The sequence below is a fragment of the Heliangelus exortis genome, chromosome 1 (assembly GCF_036169615.1).
Source record: "Heliangelus exortis chromosome 1, bHelExo1.hap1, whole genome shotgun sequence".
In the NCBI taxonomy this organism is placed as follows: Eukaryota; Metazoa; Chordata; class Aves; order Apodiformes; family Trochilidae; genus Heliangelus; species Heliangelus exortis.
This window is the reverse complement of record NC_092422.1, coordinates 105,612,171-105,634,431: the sequence shown is the minus strand read 5'-3', so window position 1 is coordinate 105,634,431 and position 22,261 is coordinate 105,612,171. Positions and strand designations below refer to the sequence as shown.

The 22,261-nt window shown below is 35.9% G+C and overlaps 1 protein-coding gene across 2 annotated transcripts in view; it reads left to right on the top strand.

The window, feature by feature from the left end:
* Positions 1 to 22,261, top strand: part of EPHA6 (EPH receptor A6) — a 445,064-nt gene that overhangs the window by 208,850 nt on the left and 213,953 nt on the right. For both annotated transcript variants that reach the window (XM_071756858.1, XM_071756850.1), the window contains exons 4-5: positions 11,720 to 11,875; positions 20,234 to 20,569. In XM_071756858.1, the coding sequence (XP_071612959.1) occupies positions 11,720 to 11,875; positions 20,234 to 20,569 (492 nt within the window). The remainder of the gene's footprint in view (positions 1 to 11,719; positions 11,876 to 20,233; positions 20,570 to 22,261) is intronic.

Sequence of the window (22,261 nt, the reverse complement as noted above, 5' to 3'; positions counted from 1 at the left end):
TTCAGTTATTATAATTTGAGGCTAAGTACTACAAGTGGTTCTACATGTATGCTGGGGAAAGAGAAACAACACACAAAGCCTGAGTGGACTAATTACACAATCTTGTGTGTTGCTTCCATGGCAAAAGTGGCTGAAACTGAGACACGGGAAAACTAATTGTTATTGAGGTGAGCAATAGCTGAATTTAGTTGCTCTTACCCTGATCATTAATTGTAATTAAGGAACGGTTTTCTGAAAGAGTGCCAGTTATACTTGATAACACAAAAATAAAGACTTTTTATGTTAAAATCAATAGCAGTATGGCCAGTGAAGTTTCTGAGTGCAGAATCTATCATTAGAAGTGCCTGTACTTTATAGGCAGACACCACTTGTGCAATAAATAAACAAACCAAAACCAGAAACAAAGCACAACCTACACTTGTTCTAGTCTAAAATTCCATCTGCTTGTACTATGTATGGATGTAAACTCGAAATTTAAAGGGATGGAGAATATTATAATGTATGCACTACAAATTGGTAAGCTTTGTTAAATGAATTCTGTGTGATACCTTAACAGACAGATTGGTGATCAGTATTTGAATATTGTGTACATTACTAACATTAAATGTGACTTCATTGAAAAGTAAAAAATTGTGTTACTCCATGCCTTTCAAGAATGATAGACTAGAATAAAATCACATAATACTTGGTAGAGAAATGTAGAAGATAGAAAGATGTGTTTAAAATAATTATAAATAACCAAGATTATTTTTCTCTGAGATTGGAGGCACTCAGGGATAATACAATAGAAAACAGCATTTGGTTCCTGAAGAAGTAGGAGAGATTTGCTTCCAGTATTACTGAATATGGCAAATCAGATCTCAAAGAGACTGGGAGGCACTAGTCATGTTTGGTGTGTTGGAAAATCAAGCTTGTGAGTTTTTTCTACAAACACATGAGAAAGGATTCTGTCTTAAAGATGAAATGCCCATTGTTGTAAGAACATTTTAGCATTTTTTTGAATCAGAAATTGTACAGCTAAACAATTATCTGTTTCTAGGCATTTATGTATTCCTCATTATTACAGTAATTTTGTTTGTGTGCATAAACTCCTGACTTGTATGTGCAAATAAAGCAGAGATTTAAAGAAATTGCTCATATAAGTACCTACTTGACTGTACAGTCTTGGTAACCATAATTTAAAATGTAGCCATATTTTTAACCTTCTCCTTTTAAAAATTGGATGTTATAAAAAATTTCTTAAAGTAGGTTAGATTATATTCTCATTGCTATGATTTCTTGCTAATAATAATAGTGTAAAAGAGACAGTTAACACAGAGAAGGAAAGAAAAACCTCACATAGCTTTAGCTGATTTATTTTAAAAGGAATTAATCTTGTGAAAGTTGTGAACCAAAAAAAAAAAAGAGCATTGAGGTCTCAAATCATTAACAACTATAGTCTTACAAGGCCATAACAAGAAATGGTATCCTTGCAAATAGTGACTGCACTATTCTTCAGATTTTTATTGTTAATAACTGCCTGTAAGAATATTACATTCCTTCAAGGTGTGCCTTCTCTAGAAAGCTGTTCTACGGTTTTATAATAAAGTAATAAGTCATGTCAGGGAGAGTTTTAGTAGGCTTTCAACATACACCTTGAATGTGCTCTGAGGCATAAAGCCAAGTGCCATTAATTATTTGAGAAGTGTGCTGGTAACTTACTATTCGTACTGACATAGTGCCAGCCAACAAATGTCATTGCAACAGCTAGCAGGATGGAAGTTTGGGTTCTTGACAAAAGTTGGTAACTTTCCACTTTAGAAAAACTGCTCCCAAAAGAAGCTTCTGTAAAGCAAATGAATTAGTTGCCACATCTTTTGCTCTTGCAGAAAGTAATACTTCATATAGTCCAAGTCTGTTTGTAGTGTCTTCTGGTAAGGTCCAGAGAGTCCTCAACTCTACAGAAGAGTGTAAAAGTTTCTGTGAGAACAGGCCTTCACAGTCTTCTAAATTGGACACCAGTTCCTCAGGAAATGATGAGAAAAGCCAACAAACACAGATTCCTTCCACAGTTATTATAAATAATATTTCTTACCCTGTTTTCCAGAATTCTCTTTTGTATTGTTCACTACAGTGTTGAAAAACTTATTACACTTCTGCCTTATACCTCCAGTATAGACTCTTCCAGTTACAAATGTAGCCTAACCCCTATTTCAGCTTTTCTTTATGAAAAGCAATTTGACATCTGAGGACTGAAGCAGGAAATCTCAAATTCTTTTTTTTTTTTTTTTTTCTAGTGGTAAAGAAACATACTAGAGACTCTGTCCTCCTCAAAAATGCAAGGAGGGACATGCCACTGCAACATGTATTGCATATGAGTAAATATGCTCCACTTGCTTTACACTGCACAGTCTTCCTGTTGGCCTCAGCTTGTGCATGTACAGTGAACTGAATATGTTCAGTAGAGGTTATTAAAGTTTACCTGGAGATTCAAGCATTCTCTCTGCTATTTTCACACGTGTCAGTGACCTTTCATGACTCGTATTGGCTCCTGAAGTATTCTCAGCCTTTTTTGGTCCTTTGTGATATGAGTTCCTAACTGAGCCAGGGCAGCTGAGTAGAGGAAAACTTCTGCTCTAGAGATACAATGCAATGAAGATGCTGAGGTGTTGACTATTACAGCTGCTTATCTAGTGTTTTGGTTTTCAGGAAGTGGAAGTGTTCTCAGGGTTGCACTTCTCCTTTTCTAGTTAATTTTAAGTTGGTTAATGGAGTTGCTGGAGATGGCTCTTTGTGGATGCAAAATTCCATTCTTTTTCTGCAGTCCTTCCTCATCCCAGGAGAATGCACTAGTATATTGCAGGAAATTACTTTCCTTCTTTTTTGTGTCTGACATGTTCCTTGATTACCATTTCTTTTGTGTGACTTAATTAGCCTAAATAATTTCCTTTGTTTACTATCTTCTTAAAACTCTGGGATGTTCCTTTAAAAATTGTGTAGCATAGGAAACCGTATTTATACAATCTCCTTTAAAGATTTATGAAGTTTGTCTAATTGTATACTTTCTTTGGGGTCAGTCCATAAAATATTGACAGAATAACTAGTTTGGGTATGGAGCAGTGCATTTGGCTATGTGTAGTTCCACCTCATGTAATTAACTAGATTTCAGGGATCCCCACAACAGAATCAGCAACACAAATCAGTAAAAAATGGTTGCTTGCCTCTTCAGAAAGGTTCATTCTTTGTCTCTTTTCTTCCATCACTAATAAAGTACCCCAGTGCTCCAGCCATTTCCATCCCATGCCATAACTGTGAGACACCTTCACTTTTTGTTTTTCCCAATTCCACAAATATAACCATAGTGCATTTTTCTTCTGTGGCTAGAACAGCCAGCCTGTGTATTACTGGGGCTTTTGAGACAACACAAGACAGCAGGCCAGGCAAGGGCTTCCAGCATGAGTGTCTCTGCCAGAATCTATTCACAGAGTTCAACCACATCTATGGAAGCTGGAGGCGAGATTCTGCCTTCACCACCTTTAACAATTAACAAGAGATCTTTATGGCCACAAACAGTATGGTTACAGTACATTTAGGCACATAGGTTTTCAGTGCATGGAAGAGTTGGAGATTATTGCCACTATAAATAGTGAAGCAGCTTTGGTGGGCCCTCTTGAAAATTTTAAGCCAAAGTTTGTAAAGGTCATGTGTGTTTTTCTTAATGCCTGTTCCTCCTGATGATGCAGCACTGTGGTGATGGCATAGCACGGGCTCTGTGCAGTTAAAAACAGGAAACTTCCCATTCTGGATTTCACCTCAGCAGCCTTTTTAATTTACTCAGATGCCAGAAACTTTCTTTCAAATCACTGACACATTTTCACTAGGCAGAGGATAATAACTGATTCCTTCCAGATATATCTATGTGGCACAAAAACTGTTGTTTTTTTTGTTGTTGTTTTTTTTTTTTTTTTAATTGAGCCTGAGTTTGTTTTCTGCTGTTGGAGTTTATACAGGCATGCATAAAAGGATCTAAAAAAAATTAAACTGCAGTCATCTCTAGGTTCCCCTTTAGAAAAGTATACCTGAGCTAAGCACACACAAAATAAGTTGAAGTTGCAATGTAGCAACTTCCTCTAAAAAATTAACTGTATTGACTCATCAGTACAATTTACAAAATATGTTTAATATAAAATTAAGGGGTAATTTTAAAAGGTCACAGACATCCTGTAAAGCAGTGTAGCGTGTTTTATGAATGGCTTTTATTTTTATGGTTACAGTCTTGATCTATAGTTTCAAGGCTTGATATTTTCAATCAAATATGTTCTTTTCAGCTGCTTATAATTTTGCCAATTTTGTATTGTTCATGCAGAAACATTCTTACCTACATTTCCCTGTTGCAGTTATAGATTTCATTTACTTAGTTTCAGAAAAAAATAATTCAGCTAGTTCTGACTTAAGTGAAACACAATGTTTTTTTAGTATTGAAAACAGTTTGCATCTCTTTATTTGAGTAGTACATAAATATTTAAACTTCCTAGTCACTATGAAAGTGTTTAGAATAGTCTTTTTTTACCTTTTTGAAAATACTAAAGTGAGTCCTTCATAAAGATGTTTTAAAAAAGAGGTTACCAATATAGAATATTGGTTTATATGTCCTGATTACCTACAGGGCAAATCTATAAGGTAATAAATACAATGGATAGGCATCCTCTGAAAGTATCATTCTACTGGTGATTACCAAAGAACACCAGTTATATATTATACCTGCAGTGTCACTTGTCTTCTTGCTGTAAATTAAGGAGAAGCCAGAATACAGACAGACTGTCGATCTCCCAGAACCTAAAAAATCCTTCCATTACTGGAGGGATTACTGGCAATGGTAGTGTCCAGCAGCAATACGAAAAAAACCTTAAGTCATTAAGTAAATATTGCTTTGTATGCAAAAAGTGAAGTTTAATAAGTTCCACACTGCAAAAGTTATTTGAGTCACCTCAATGGCAATCAAGGTGTTTCTTTTTGTTGTTCTTGGAAGTCTTCTGTTGCCAACTTAAAAGTTGTGGAGAAGTAGCTGACAAAGCACCTTAAGAAGTACTTAAGAAGGATTCATTTGTGCTACATAATACAGATCACAGCTCTTTGATGAGCTATTGAATTATATCTACTATGACAGGCAGTGATAAAGTTAATATCATTGACTGTTCTTCTTGTCTGCATGAATTTGTTTGATAAACCACAGATTCTTTAAAAAGATGGTGTGTGACCTGAATAATTGCTCAAGTTGTTGTATTGTAACATTTTATAGAGAGAAAAACTGCATTGATGTGAACTGAAAATACTGTTTGATGTGTATCAATTCTCTCTTTTGTCATTTCTTCTAATCATTTTAATAAACAAGCTGTACAGAATATTAAAATATGGGAAATATGGGAATGACAGAAAATAAGTCACTGGATAAAAAAAGAATTATCACAAGGAAAAAGAAGAATTAATTTCATTTACCTTTCTTCATTATGTAGTCATATTTCTTTTCCCTTATTCCTCTCTAAAGTTAAGGGTTTGAGTAATGTTTTTATCTGTTCTCCAACTCCCAGAATAGAAATACTAGAGAGTATAAGGTATTGGCAAGAGAAGAAATTGACTGGAGCATACAAACACAGTTTTATTTAAGTGCATACCGAAACACAGAGAAATATAAATTTCCTGCAAACAGAAAAGGAAATTTAGTCTGTCATCACCTCCTTACAATCTGGAGGAAATATACCAAGCTAGAGCCTTATTTTCTTGATATATGATGTCTTTTATTTTTCTGGTTTCAGCTAACCAACGTGTTCAGTAATTTCATGACTGGTCTTCCTCCAGTGGGTTCTTCATGGTGCCTCATATTTCTGGCAACTCCTTCTGGTCTCCCTGTCAGTTTGAATATGTCCCAAAGTGATTCTCCTCTCCTTGTATGAAAAAAGGAAAAACAGATTACCTAATCAGATAGTGCTCACAATTAAAGGTTGTCCTCATAACTTCATTGTCCTAATTCTATAATATTCAATCTTGACTTCTTGTCTTTTCTAATTTGCAATGTGCAACTTGTGTTATATTCTTTCCTATGTACTCTTTTGGTCTTTTCTACACACTTTTACCAAAATATATATTGCTTAAAGTAGTATTTTATTTCCTTGTTTCTGCACAGCATTAGAATAACTAGGATCTATTTTATTAGGAAGAATGCCTCTACTGAGAGACTAGTCAGGTGCTGGAATGGTCTACCTAGGGAGGTAGTGGAGTCACCAGCCCTAGAGGTATTTAAAAGCCACGTAAATGAGGCACTTCAGGATGTGCTGTAGTGGTCATGGTGATATATAATATTTTTATATATTTTTAATATCAGAAAGGTAAGAGGTTTTGGATGCCCCCCTCCCTGAAGGTGTTCAAAGCCAGGTTGGATGAGACTGTGAGCAATCTTGTCTAGTTGAGAAACATTCCATGCCTGTGGCAGGGAGGTTGGAATCAATGATCTCCAAGGTCCCTTCCAACCTAAGCCATTCTATGAGTCTATGATGATGATGATGACTTAAAAATTTGAATATATTAAAAGAACATAACAAATATGAAAGATGTCAGTCTTGTGGTTCATTAATGGGTTTCAGAAAACAAAAAAAAATGTATGAGGTGGAAAAGCATGGAAGATTTTGTGTTTCAAAAGATTGAAACACCGCTTCCACAGCCACTGATGATGGTATTTGCCATTCATTGTAAATGACAGCAGTGTTCTCTATTTTAATTTGATTGATGAGTTCTCAGCAAGCTATAAAAACCCACACACACAGACCAATGTCCGATATACATAAAAGTTGCTCCTAAGTTTCCCTTGGACTCCCCTTCCTTCAACTAACTAGATGATGGGTGATTCAAATGTTGTAAAACTGAAACAACTGAAAGGCAGAATCAACCTTTCTTTCACAATGACATGCTTCCATAGAGCAGTGAAAATGCTCCCTTTTTAAAAGTAGCAAAGTTCATGACCACCATGTTTGCATTTCCTGGACTTTGTGTCACATACCTTCAGTCCGTGGAAAGAACTTGTTGGCTGTAACAGTCTCGAGCAGTAAAGACTCTTTGGCAAGAGACCACAACTTCAGTATGTAGTAATGGACTCATGACCATAATTACTGAACTGGGCCATTTAAATTTTCTTAAATATACTGTCCTGTCCAGCACAAGATGAAGCCCTCATTCTACAGAATGATGCTGCAAGATCAGCTCCATCATCCTGGTGGCCTGTACAGAGTAGCCTTTGGCTACATTCCCTTGGATTTGGAAATGTGTCTGGTTTCCCAGACAGAGCTCAGTGAAGTATGGCTTTCTCTGCTCTTGCTGTAACATATACCCAGCTATTGGCTCAGGTTGCTGGAGCACTCACTATGGGGGCCAGCACGTCTCTGGGGTCCAATGGTGGCAGGGGCTCTCTGGAGACAGCCAGGGTGGTCCTGTTTTACTCCTCTGGGCCTTTGGTGGTGGGCTGGGATGTTGGTCCACAAGTGGGCTGAACTCAGCATTGTCTGTGGGCAGCCAGGGCAGGGCTGTGCCACAGCAGAGCTGTAACTCAGGCAGGGACTGCTAGAAGCAGCTCCCAAGGTGGGAGTCAGCCTGTCAGGGAGCCTTTCTCCGTGGCCCCAGAGGGATGGGGCTGCCCTTGGCATGTGGTGCCTCTGAGCTGGCCCTGGGCCTCCACAGCAAAGCCCTGGCAGGGAAGTCTGCTTGGGCACCTGAGAGGGGTAATGGCCATGGATGGACCTTGTAGTTGTGCATGAGGAAGAGGAGCTTCCCGGAGTGCTTTGCACCACACACATTCCATCTGCTTGGAACACCTAAGATTATATCTCATTTTATGCAGGAAGTGTACAATGACCCTCTATAGTTTTTCCATCCTGTATAAATATCTATGCATGTAATGTCAGCATCTTGATAAATGCCTTCTCCCCCTCTCTGTCCTGACTGGGAGTCTAGCAAGCCATGAATCACTTTCTTTAAGAGTTCATCAGAGCTTTGCATAGTGTTAATTTATCTTTGTAATCTTTTATGCATCTTATGTATAATGGAAACAAAACCAAATGCCATATATTTAGCATTCAATAATAAAAATATATTAATTACAAGTTATCTATAGTTTAGAAACCTCATAGTCAAATCCTGATAAAGCTGTAGTAATGCACATTTAGAGATGTGTTATCTTTTATGAAGCCAATTAAATTAACAGTGCTTCTCTGCGTGATCTCTGGTATTTCATTGGAGAAAACTTTAGTGCCTTTGAATTGTTCATTCAGATACCATACAAATTAATTAAGCATTAAGACAATATATTATCTTCCCCCAGGCTTTACAAAAGTCTAATCTCATAGAGTTTGTATAATTAGCAACTCACAGAGTCACTTGTGTTAGATAACATTAGAGAAAATAAAATGCCTCCCAGTGATTTGGAAGTTAGAAAAAAACACTCTGTGGTAACAAAGATAAAAACAAAGCTTTACGGGTTTTGGAATAGTCATCATTAGAAGCCTTTTCCAACAGCAGCTTTTCAAAGTTCAAATGCACAAATAGTTTGTGAAAATGATAGATGAAATAACTATTAGCTGAGTGGAAAAAATATTATGAGGAACACTCTGAAAATACTGATTTACCAATCCATAAAAAAGAAACTTTCTATATATATAAATATCTGGAACAAAATTTTAACTTACTTGTAGTAGGTAAATACATAGGATACAGTTTTTTATGGCAAAGATGCCCTTTTTCCCTCTCCAGATACAAAACCACGATTCCTTTATAATTAAAAGTTTCTGAGTTTCTGATGTTCCTGTTAGGTAGTTTGTGCACTAAATAACTTTGTGTCTTTGAAACTTCCAGATGAGAATAAATAGTAGAAATAGTAGAAAGCTAGTAAAAATCTGAGGAACTTGGTTAAGATTAAGCATTAATTAAGCATTAAGTGAGTAAGCTTACTGATCAATCCCTTTGCTCATATACTAATCTTTATTTTAGATGTGTGACTTTAGGACTCTAAAGTTGAATACACCAGTTAGGGTTTGTGTATGGTTTAATATCACAACCTGCAGTCACACACAGTTAATTACATGCGGTAGCACAATTTGCAGTCTCATAGCAGAACATTTACAAACCCAGTTTTCACAAAAAGTTATGCATAACTTAGAAATTGCAATGGAGTGCAAATTTTTCCTGTTAATTTTATTTGGAATGCCTGTAAGCTACACATGGCTTATGGTGGTCTTATACAGCTTTAATCTCTACAAAGAGCCCTAAGGCCAAAGGAACAGAAATTCCTTTTCTTCAGAGAGAGGCATATCTCTGAAATCATAGCAATTGAGACAACTTTTGAAAACCTGGGTAGTAACTGCAGTGCTTGCAAATTTTCTGTGGAAAATGGTAAATTCAACAAATGTTTTTGTTAATTGTGCCTTCTGAAGCACAGTATCTGTTAGCAGAAGTACTGTATTTCAGACTCATGCTGCATATTCACTGATTTTGATACAGAGTTTGTTTGCTTTCACCTTGAATGTTGGTGATCAGAACTGAGTTATCCAGAGAGGTGGGCCATGCCAAGCCTGTGATCATTTGGGAGCTTTCAGCTTGTGTTATTATATCTTGTTTTGGCTGGGTTTCATTTGAAAGTATTCAATAATCATGATTGTGTGATTCTACATTTGGACAGGGAACAGGTTGTCAATAGCTTTATGAGCTTAGTCGTAGAAAAACTTTCCTGGTCTTTCTCTGCCACAGAATTTGTGGTACATACCTGGCTTAATAGATAAATGTTGTTGCGCTGGATTCAAAAGAAGTGATCTACTTATTAATCAATTTTTTTTTTTCCCATGAGAAAATTAATCTTTTCCGTTAGGATATATATTCGTTCTTTTAAGAGATGCACCAAATCAAAACCATAAGTGACTTAAATACATTACAGCATAAAGCATAGAGTAAAACATTTACTTTTTAAAATCCGAAATTAAGTTTCTTAAGTTTTATTTTGGAATAGTGAAGTGCTTGAACTTTAAGCAAAATATTTCTCTTGGAAGGGAATGCTATGGTTTTTTTTTGATCTAAATTGGTTTGTCATTCAGGGAAGGAGTGATTCCAGACTGACAGCCATGAATTTCAGAAGTAATAAGGATTTTTAAAGAGCACTCATTTCTCTTTGACTGAGACTGTAACTGCAATTGCCACCTCTGTAATAACAAACTTCTTTGTATTCAACCACGTGTATGAAAGGTAGCTTTTAAAAGCAAGAATTTAATAATCATCCTTAGGTATGCCAGGGCAGAATCTGGGCATGAGTTCTTTTCTTATGCAAGCAAGTGTAACACTCTCCTAACTTTGCCTTACGTTCTACCTCCCTCCTTCTCTTCCTTTCTTTTCCTTCTGCCTTCCTGGATTCATTGCCTACAGCCTATATCTACAGTGCTGCCTTCTTCCATGCACCAAACCTGCTGTCTTTCCAATCGGTAGAAAAGTACTGCTCACTGTAATCACAATTGTGATTTTCAAGGGAAAACCCTTGAAAACCCTTGCTGTTCCCACCCCTCTTATTTCTAAAACCAGAAATGCTTTTTTTTTTTTTTTTTTTTCTTTTTCCTCTTTTTTCCTCTGCCAGTGGCAGCAGGGCAGGATTCCTTCCTAATGCCTATTCAGCAAAGTCTGAGGAACACAATGGGAAAAGAACTGCTGAAATTGTTGAGTCAAAATTAAGGTCTTAAAATAACAATTGAAAAGTTGTGTCTTGGAATGTGATAGGCAATCAGCTGTTATCTTTTCCAGTCCCATCTTCTCATTCCTTTTTCCTCATCTACTAATGAAGCTGCTTTTATATCATGCAAGTTCTTTGGAATCAGAAGCAAAAGTCATATCTGTATATGATATCTAAGAGTTAATACTTTTTAATAAACCGGTATGAACTGATAGTGGATACATAAAATGCATACTTTTGGGTACTTTTCAAAGAAATCCTCATTTTAATATCATTATTTCATCTTCTTGCAAAAAGAAGAATTATTTCTGTCTGGTTTCTCTAGCAATGTAGACAAAATTGTCTTAAATATGTCAAAATGAGAAAAAGCCACATGGATTTTTGAAAATACGTACATAGAAATTGTTTCCATTGTGCTACTGGAGGATACAGAAGGAATATGAGTCTGTACAGTTTATACATGTTGGAGTTTCTTTTTCATTTGCTTCAAGTAACTAGGGGTGAGGTGAGCTCTAACCATTGCTTCTTCCCCTATATGAATATATAGGGATGTAATTCTTGTCTCATCAAGGTGTTCTGAGAGTAAACATGTTGAGCTTTGCAAGTCTCTGTTACTTAAATAAAGAAGCCATGTAAATAGCTTTAGTGGAGAAGAAGTTATCTCAGTCTTTCTTATTAACAGAACCTATGTAAAAAACAGATGTGCTTTTGTTGAGTGATATTACTGAAGTTGTCTAGGTAATCATTTCAAGCATCAGTGAGGACTGTGCAACTTTGGAAGCTTAATGATTTCTCATTGTATACCAGGAACAGATTTTTAGTTTTTTTAAGTCCATATACAAAAATGAAAACTGTGAAGAGTTGTATGATCAAAAAAGCAAATATATTTTGGTTGGAAAGGAAAGAAGGTGCATTATAACTGCATGGAACAGATTTGACTTATGACCAAAACTTGTTTTTAATAATGAAACTTATTTTCTTGTTTTGCAGCTTGCAGGCCTGGATTCTATAAAGCATTTGCTGGAAATATTAAGTGCTCCAAGTGCCCTCCACACAGTTTGACTTACGTAGAAGCAACTTCTGTCTGTCAGTGTGAGAAAGGTTACTTCAGAGCTGAAAAGGACCCACCAACTATGGCATGTACCCGTAAGTGTGATCATTTCCAGTGTCTGCAGTTCTCTTCTCCTGTGCCTCGTGTTTATTTTTGTATTTTAAAAACAATTACATGAGTTGGTGTATTTCTTGAGAAGAATTCCATTCAAGATAACCAAAAGAGATTTTTAAAATCAAAATTCAAAAAGCATATTTCTAAGTAGTCTAGATATCCCTAAAAATACTGGCATGTTTCTTAGCATGGTGACTTTTTAACTTGCCATTATGAGAGATAATATGAGGTATGTAAACACTGTCATATAGATAACAATATTTTAACTCCCAGTATTTTAAATACATGAAAACATGCTTGTACAAAAAACTTTCCAAAAAAATGAGAAGAAAAAACCTGATATGACACACTCTGCCGTCTCCCCAGAGTCAAATTAAAATTGTAAGGCAAATATAATCCAAACACAATTGAAAACAACTTAAAAAAAACCAAAATCATAAAATGAAAGGAAAAAAAAATCAAATTAGAAGGACATATCTTGCAAATAATTTTCTTTCAACTTAGCTATTCCCTATTATACAACTTTGATTATATTAGTTTACATTTTTAAAATGCAACATTTTGTGATTTTTGACTAGCTTAAATTTGCCATTCAGACAAAACTGGTTCCTAGCAATCTAGGAAATTCTAACTGAGATTTTTATTACTTTGATCAATGTGCTCATGTCTAGAAACCTAATGCATAAATTTTCTTTTAATTTAAAGACATATTTCTCATAGATATTAATAAATGGTTTGTTACTCACTGAGATTTATTTGTTGATTGTAAAGGAACTATATCTGTTTAATCTTACACTGGGAACAAACCATTTAAAAATCTGAGTGAAATACTATATTTATATATTAAATCGTATTTAATAAATACAATTTAAATTCATTTGCAACTTTTTCTAAGATACCTAGTTTCTAGCATTTTGTTAGCTCTTCACAAGGAGAGTGTGATTCAATTAGATTTTGTGCCACAGTCCTCTACTTGAGAACTCTAAAAATATTACCATGTTAAATGGATGAACTTTTTTAGCGGGCTAAGTATACAAAAAGCTTAAGAGAGAAAAACAATAAAAACAAAGTACTCTTGCAATAACCATAAGGCAAATGCCATGTCACTATAACTGAACTGACCCTAGCAGAATTGAACTACTTCCTGTGCTCACACTGGTCTCTCCAAATAGCAATGTAATGGGCAAAATGGGAATATATCAGGTAATTTGGAGTTTGTTTAAAAAGTCGCAGGCACTTTGTAATCCTGAAGTCATTATTTAGGCTGAGACAGTGTCCCTCTGCTAAATGGGAGTGATGGTCACCAAAAATTCCATTCCTCAGATCCAAGGTACTTAGCAGAAAGTTGTCTAGTCTAACTACAGGATTTTCAGAGGGGTTAATCCTAGCCTCCAGCTTAAGGTACTTACTTTGGGGGCATAGGGTTCAGAGGGGCACCCCAATCCAAAGCACACAAGCTGCTGTCTGCTCACTCAGTAACAAGGCACATAGGCCTGTCTATTTGCACAAAATCTGTGAGGGAATAAATCATCTTGTTCCAGACTTCCTATAGGAAAATGGTGATTACAGGAAAATTCCACTCAAATGAGTGCCCCAAGCACAAACAATTACAACTTACCCACAATGCTAACACACATCTGATGCTCTTGATGGTTTCATGCTTAGAAAGATTGTTTCACTCAACCATTAAGCAGATGTGGTTCCATATTATTTATGAGTCATTGGTTTTTTCATCTCCAAAAGACAGATCTCTGAAAAAATTATGTATGCATAGCATGATGTTTCCATAATTATACTTCAGAATACAATTTTAAATGTTCTACCCTGCTACCATTAACATGGATAATGTAGGGAGGAGCATGATAGCTCCTGGTACCAGTAGTACCGGGAGCAGGTACCTGCAACAACCTGGTACTTTACCAACAAAAGGTGTGGTGTTAAAAGGTGTGGTGACTGAAAAGTCTCAGGGAAGACTTGCTGCCAGACCTCTCTGTTCCTGCTGAAGATGTCAGCCAAAGCAACTGAGTGGAGTCGGAGAAGTTATCAACCAAGACAGCGGTACTAGTGCCCCACCTCACTCCAGCTTGGGAGAAGTAAGGGAGACACTGACCCACATTGTAGTTTCTGCCTTGATTTCAGTTCAGTGCCACCATTCATTTCCTCTCATTCAGCCTAGACTACAAGATACCAGTACTGCATTGACACTACAGCAGATTTATTTATCTTATACCTACAATGATGATTATTTCACTAATTGTCTGCTCTGCAAATGACACTAAGACTTTTAACAGGCAGACTGCATTGTTAACTTCTTGCACATCATCAATAATGAAGAGTATGCAGACCAAATTATTCCCCAAGTGATACCTTTAGCTCCACTGCTTTCAAATTATGCTCTCAGTTATTAAAATTATTTTTCTGTCATAAATAAAACTTCGCTGCCTTCAATGGGTCTGTGCAGAGGTGGCTAATTTATATTTAATAAACAAAGATACAGATATGAGGCAGAGTAGATTGTTCTTTCCAAAATATAATGCTTTACAGTAATAAAAGTGGTTGAAAAGTTAGGAACAAATAGAGCCAATTTAAGTAGAGAGAAAAGGATGTACAGTAAGAAAATGCCTTTTCTACATTACAGCTTTTGGGCAGATCTGCGTTTTTAATGTTCATTTTCAAATTTGTATCCTGGCATGTAAGCTGTGATATAAGAGATTTGAAAATTTTCCTGTGACTTTTTAAATGAGAGTTGTTCTTGAATCAAACACAGAATGGTGGATTCCCCTTACAAATGTCTCATATTCAAATTAGAATGAAGTATCTACTTAATTTGCTCTCTCTATCTCTCTCTTTTCATTCCTGGATAGGGTTAGACAATATTCCTCACTCCAGAATTTTCCCTCGGCATTGGAAAACTTGCATATACAGCATTATGTAAAATAAGGACCTTGATTTAAGACAGTGTGAATTTAAGAGTTTAGCTTCAGGCATCTTTTTTTTTTTTTCCCCTCAAGATGAGCTTGAAATCTACTTTTATTAATTCTGTGAAAGTGCATACTGTATCCTTATCCAAAACTGTACAGTTGCCATTTTTATTTAATGTAACTGTATTTCGAAGGAATGCGGACTTTGCAGAAAAGCATAATAAAATTCTAATTTAGTAAGAGGAAGGAAAATTACATTAAGATATATTGTTAATCTCTTTCCCATAGCTTTTTTTCATGGGATTGGCACTTATTAGCGATCCCTTGCTGCTACTCTTTATTGTATTTCTTTGCCACATGAGAGTACACTATCAGTGATCTCTCTGCATACACAGTGAGCAACAAACAGCATCATATCTAATCCCCTCTCTGTCTTCTCTGTACATAAACTCTAACATTTCCCACTATAGTGTAACTGGATAAATTAATCCATATTTTCAAGGTCAAAGGCGGGCAGGCTTATATTGGATCTCTGAGTCTGAATACATCTCTTTTCTTGTTATGCTTAAACAGTTTTGAGGCCAACAAACTTGTGCTCTGTTCAATAGCCTCTGCCCCAAAATGATCATCCATTTGAAAAGTCAACACTGTATTCCAGCAGCAGAATCAACCAACGTGTTTCTTGAAGGCTTCAGCTCTATTTCTTGTATTGTTATCTTTCTATGTATATTTCTATATATATTTCTTGTTTGCAATTTATCATTTTGCTCAGACTTAAATTATTGGTTCAAAAGTCACTGGCAGTCTATTTGTCCTGCCCGCCTTAGAGAAAAAGAGTGATTCTGAAAAGGAAAAAATGTAACACAGCATTCCACAACAAGTGACACTACTTATGGAGGCTAGATATATGTATGTGTATAAAAAAGCAATTACAAATCAGGGGGCACAGACAGATGTCGATTCTGAATGTTTTCAGAAGATGATGGTTAATCTTTGCTCTTCCACTGTCAATTCAGTAGTCAAATAACACAAACTTCTAAGAGTTGAGTAGTGGTAACAGACAGTTCTCACTGAAAAAGCAACAATTTTTTTTCCAGACGGTCTTCATTCTGTAGTATTCAAAATATTGCATTGCCTATGCATGGCTATCAGTGCCAATCTACTCTACCAAGAAATACTTTTTACATTATAATTTATAAAAGTACCAAAAGACATCGCTCACAATTGGCCTGTGTTCATCTAGGAAGCAGAAGAGGTGCATTTTTTTAATGCTCATATATCTGAATTATGTTTTACTCTTTTGCAAAAAACCCAAAGTCATGAATTTTGCTGGGAGGAAAGTATCCACCATTTTTACCAATATACTGATTAATTTTCTTTAAAAAACAATACAAGGAAATCCCTGAGAGCTTTGCACACAGATGTCTGCAGAAGGGTTATTGCTTCCAAGTTTTTCCAATGTGTCAAATAATCTTTGTATAATTTATAAATGATAACAAAGCAATCAGGCCACATTCATAAAAGCCCAGTGACACATAATTTAGCTGAATCTGAGGATTAGAATTAATTGTCTCTCTTTGTTCCAAGTTCTAAATCTTAGTAAATGATTCACTGTATGTCATTAGAGCTTAATATTTGCATGAAATCACAGTTTAACTGGCATAATTTAACAGCAATTAAAAAGCTATTTAATCGTCATGCAAATTGGCATGAGGGGCCTTGAGTATGAAGTGTGTCTGAGATTTTTTTTCACTACTTGCAGGCGGACAGTCTTATACGTTTAGACACCTCTAGCATAATTGATAATATTCTCCCTGCTCATTGAAATGTGATTGTACAGTAATTCCTGTTTTCTCTTACAACTGAGGATTAAGTCATGAATATTACAAACTTCACTCTCCAGTACAAATAAAACCGACATTTTTTAAAAAAAGATTGTTTTATCTGTTGCTGCTACCATCTACATATAGTACCAAAAAAATGTTGTAGAAAGATAATAATGACAAAACCAGATAAAACTCTTTTTTTGCCCGAAATCACATTAAACAAGTTTTGGAGTGCCACAGTTGATGAAGTAACAAGAAAAAGCCCCAACTCATTGTTATAATATTTATACTTTATATTATATTAAATTTAGGCCAATTTTAACACATTGGCTTCAGTCCTTCAAGCAATTACACACATGCTTAGTTTTAAGAGCATGAACATTACCAATTATTTCAAGGGGATTACTGGGCCCCTTAAAGTTATGCACATATGTAAGTGCAACTAAGGCACATCCCCCATATTTCTGAAACTCCTCATTGGTTTTAACAGTGGGATTTTATTAAGACCATTCATTATATAATTCTCTCAGCATGTTTTTAGAAGAAACAATTATTCCTGTCTTCTTCCCATAGATAATAAGAGCTGAAGCTGAAGTAATTTGTTCTGGTTTAGCTTATTGTGATCTCAGGACTTTTTTCCAGAGTAGTTAGAACCATCAACCTCACAGTAATTTTGTGGAAGTTCAGAGATTTTTAAATCTGGGAGAGTATAAGGTTTTCGGGGCTTTTAGACTGCGTCAATATCTTTAAGGCTGTACCTTGTCTCTATTTTCTACACTGCTGGAAAATGATGTATCGATATAATTAGCCTCTATCAACAAGTTGCATCTATAAATACTTATAACATTTAAAATGCTCCAGTGTTGGGCATTCACAAGGTCACAGTCAAAGACCAGGAAGGCAATACTCAAAATATTTTCCATGACAATTGCAAATCACAAACACAATTTTCATCTATCAGGTTCCAGAAATATCGATCTTCAGTATAAATGAGCCACATACCATTCAGCTAAATGAGTCCTTGATAAACTGAAAAATAACTGGTCCTTACAGGGCTTTACGTTGCTAACTATGAACTCTGCATAGATAGATTTATGAATAAATGCTCACATTAAAAATTTAAATTTTCTTGTCCACTAAAGAAATGCAGAGCAATATAGCACCTCTAACTATTTTATTTATAACTTGCTTGCAGTCCAGCAGCTAACTGATTATTTACTTCAGGGCAAAAATAATCTTAATGAAAATATTTAAATAAACAAATAAATACCAGAAAGGAAAAAAAGCAACTGAAATGTTCAGCAACAGTTCAGATTAACAACTTAAAATTTAGTAGTTCACATTATTCCTCCCTTACTGGAAAAACATTTTTTCACATTTACAAAGATTTCGGCTTTTAAACCCCCATTTATGTCACGTATGTAAACAAAAAGCATCATATAAATTTTACAAATGTTGGTCAATACTGACTTTTTTTCCTACAACTTTTATTGCCTTCATTAAAGTCAGTACTCATTCTTGCTACTATGTGTGGGTTCAGTTGCATAGATCTTTAGTACTATATAGTTTATTAGTAAAATGTAAGATATAGTAATGTTTTCTTTTAAGGTATAGTCCATTTTAGTTTTCAGGGTAATGTTTAAGGATTAAGAATTTCAATAAATGGAGGTGGACCCGTTGTAGGTGCATATTTCAGAACCACTGATAGGTTTGATTTTTAAAATTCCTACATTTTGTTTCCTCAAATAAATAGGTAAATGTTTTAACCTTGAATCAGCATGTCAGTGCTGTAGTAATTGCAGATCTTTAGGGGAAAAAAGAAAGAATGCAATTCAATGATTAGGAAAAAAGTGGGGGCTAGGAGTTTTTTTTCTGAGATTTGAGACCCTGATTTATGTTTGAAATGCTAGGAGGAGCTTCAGTGTTTTGTTTTCCTTCCTAATGCAAAGTTCTGACTATATATCTGACCATCCTATGGACACAGGGTCTTGCCCTTCATGCTACATGTTACAGAACTGGAATTTACAAGAGTGTTTATCAATACTTTTTTTGGTTTAGTTCTTCTCTCCTTGTCTTGAAGTTTTTATCATGGACATTATGTTATTTTAAATATCTTACTCTCAGAATTACTGTGCCATTCAATTTGTTGGGTGAAATTCAGTCTGTAAGAATTAGCTAATGTCATTTGCAAATGTTTCACGTAGCCTTTCAGACTGCTTAAGAGGCCATTAGGTAATGAAATTTGAGCAGTATCTCGATCTAAAATTTATACTTAAATCTTGGTGGCAGGTTTTGTATATCGTGAAAAGCTGCAAAACAAGTTGAAGGTTTTCAAAGTTCTGCTAACCACTGGCTAGGTAATCCATGTGCAATGTGATTTTATTTTGGAAGCTGGAAACATAATGCATATTCAACTCATTCAGCTGAAAACCCCCCACGAGCTGACTAGCTGAATTTCTAGAAGCCTTGCATTTTTCCAAATCTTTGTTTCTTACATAATTTTAATGGTTGTATTTGGGGAATATATACATTTTAAAAAAAATACTTTAAGTGGAAGTAGAAAGATGTAGAGATATTTTATCTAGGCTTCCCTTAATGATTTCTGCCTTTCATTCACCTCTTCATTGGTTCCTATCTCAAAAACCACAAGGTGGTAAATTTCTTCCATCAGACTGTGGAAGATGTTATGTAAAGCTTCAGATTAATTACTTGTGGTCCTACAGAGTCAGTCAGCATAACAGCTTTAAACTTGTTGGATGTACCTTGATTATTTTGGCATCCATGGGGAATGGGTCACTTATGTTCCCTCTGACTACACAGAGAGCTTTACCACCTTCTTAATAGCTCAGAGCTTTCCTATGCTCTGCCTGTTGCTGCTATCTTTGCATCCCTCCCCACAGTCTTCCAAGAATTTTTTTTTTTTTTTCCTGCTTTCCTGCCATTCTTGTAGACCTGATGCTGATGAGGTGCCTGGTGGGAAAGAAAAAAACTTGTAAACTGTCTCTTGTGTCTAATAGTCTTGGCCTCTTGCCACCTAACTGTTAATGAACAGCTGCAAAGAAATCCCTGGGGATAAGCAGGAAAAGCTAGGAAAAATATCTGGCACTGCAGAACTAATACAACTGGTTTTACTTCTTGTGGTTATTCCAGCACCGTTATGTATTTATTATTTGATTTGACTCTTATAAAACACATATAAGTATCAGAAAATCCTAAATCACTACCCATAAAATAAGGAAATAAATTCCATGGTTAAAGCTCTACTTCAAGATTAAGAGATACTTAGTATAAACTTCTGTTGTCAAGTCTGGGTTTTACATTCCCAGGTCATTTTTTGTTACCTTAAATTATTTCTGAACCAATTCTAATTTATTTAGATTATTCAGCTTTTAAAAGTCTCACTCACTTATTAATCTTGCTTAATTTTCAAGAATGGAAAGTATTTAATTTAAAATTTGTGTATGAATTTGTTGTTGAAACATAGCTCTTTTAGCTTCTATTTGCAAATAATTGCCTTAAGACTAAATTAATTTATTTACTTTGCCTCCAAAATAGGCAACTGATAACAGGCTTTCTCTCCTTCTCTCTGCAGGGCCACCTTCTGCTCCAAGGAATGTGATTTTTAACATTAACGAAACAGCTCTCATGTTGGAATGGAGCCCCCCAAGTGATACGGGAGGAAGAAAAGATCTCACTTACAGTGTCATCTGTAAGAAATGTGGATCAGATGCCAGCCAGTGTGAGATCTGTGGAGGAGGTATCCGTTTCATCCCCAGACACACAGGTCTCATTAACTCCTCTGTGACAGTGCTTGACTTCGTGTCTCATGTGAACTACACCTTCGAAATAGAAGCCACAAATGGGGTCTCAGAGCTGAGTTTCTCTCCCAAGCAGTTTACAGCTATCACAGTTACCACAGACCAAGATGGTAAGTCCCAACTCTGCTTTTCAGTTGCAGTGCCCTCGTCGTCTCTGCATTTCTTAAGGGGATTATTTTGTTTCTTGAAAGTCTGGGTCAGCAAGTTATGGTGCTTTGCAGATTGTTAGATGTTCTTAAGTGCTTTTGGTGAGGACTTCTGGCTTCTGCTGATGAGGGCTTGAAATGCTTCTGGCAGTTGGCCCTCGACCCCATTACACAGGGCACAAAAACATACTTTCCTGTTTACGATAGAGTGCAAGCTTTAACTTGGTATCAGTGGTTCATCAGAGCTGGAGTCTGCATCTGGTGCTTTTCCAAGTCTTTGATTACATTTTCAGTTTTGAAAAAGTAAAATACCACAGGTTTATCCATTACAATTCAAAGGTGAAATGAAAGTGAACTCACTTTCTGTAGTATCCGTGTTTCATAGTGATAATACAGCATGATTCAGTGCGAGGTATTTCAACATCTGTATGAACCATTTCCTTAGGTGAGGTATGCTAATGGGTTTTTTTGGTTCCTTTAATTGTCCAGTTTGTATTATTGGTTTCGAGCTTTCTCTTCCACCCATTTCAGTACAAATTCATGTCCACGGTCAACCTTTATGAGAAACTTGGTAAATCAAGACCTCTGCATTATTGTTTATTTCTGCAACTTTTTTGTCCTCCATCTTTAGAAGTACTTACTCTATCAGGATACAGCATCATAGGTTAACAACAAAGCAATCTCTCTAGCAGTGCTATCTTCTGACTTGTGTTACTGTAGATGAGAAGGTTATTTCAAAATTATCCCTTGCTGACATTTGTTCCAGAAATGTTTTTCACCTACTGTGCAGTGACATTGCAACTGTAGCTGAAGAATTTAATGTAGCATAGAAACAAAACTAGCAAAACTACCATTTTGAGAAGACCTTTCATGATGTGAAAGTATTTAGTAAAAGTGCTAATGTTCAGGAGGATCCTGTTACGTTTCACTTGTAAGAAGAACCTGAGTTCTTACACTGATCAGCCTAGCAAAAAATCTGCTTATCTGTGTATTTGGGACAAGTAGTTGATGAGGAAGTAATGACTTGTTTGCCTTTGGGCATACAAAAATTAACAGCTTGCTGTGGTGATGATGATAATGACAATGATGGTAATACTAATAATATTCATGAAAATGGATTAGAAGCAGCACAGAAACTATTCATTCACCATTCATGTGATGATGGTAGCAGACAAGCTAATTATATAAGATGCCTAATGAAGAAGAGGCTCTGAGGTGACCTTTTAGCAGCTTTCTTGTACCTGAAGGGGGCCTACAAAAAAAGTTGGAATAGGACTTTCTGCATGGGTGTGTAATGAGAGGACAAGGGGAAATGGTTTAAAACTTGAAGAAGGGACATTTAGGTTATACATTAGGAAAATTACTTTCCTGTGAGGGTGGTGAGATGATGGAACAGGTTACCCAGGCAAGCTGTGACTGCCCCCTCCCTGGAAGTGTTCAAGGCCAGTTTGGATGGGGCTTTGAGGAACTGGATCTAGTGGGAGGTGTCCCTGCCCATGTCAGGGGAGTTGGAACTGGGTGATCTTCCAACCTTAGCCAGTCTATGGTTCTATATGCCTTACACTGAAAATTGCCTTAAGCTCTTAAGCTATGTAACATGTTGTGAACTATTTTCCATTCTCATTAAATGAAAAAAAACATAGTGCCAGAATCTAC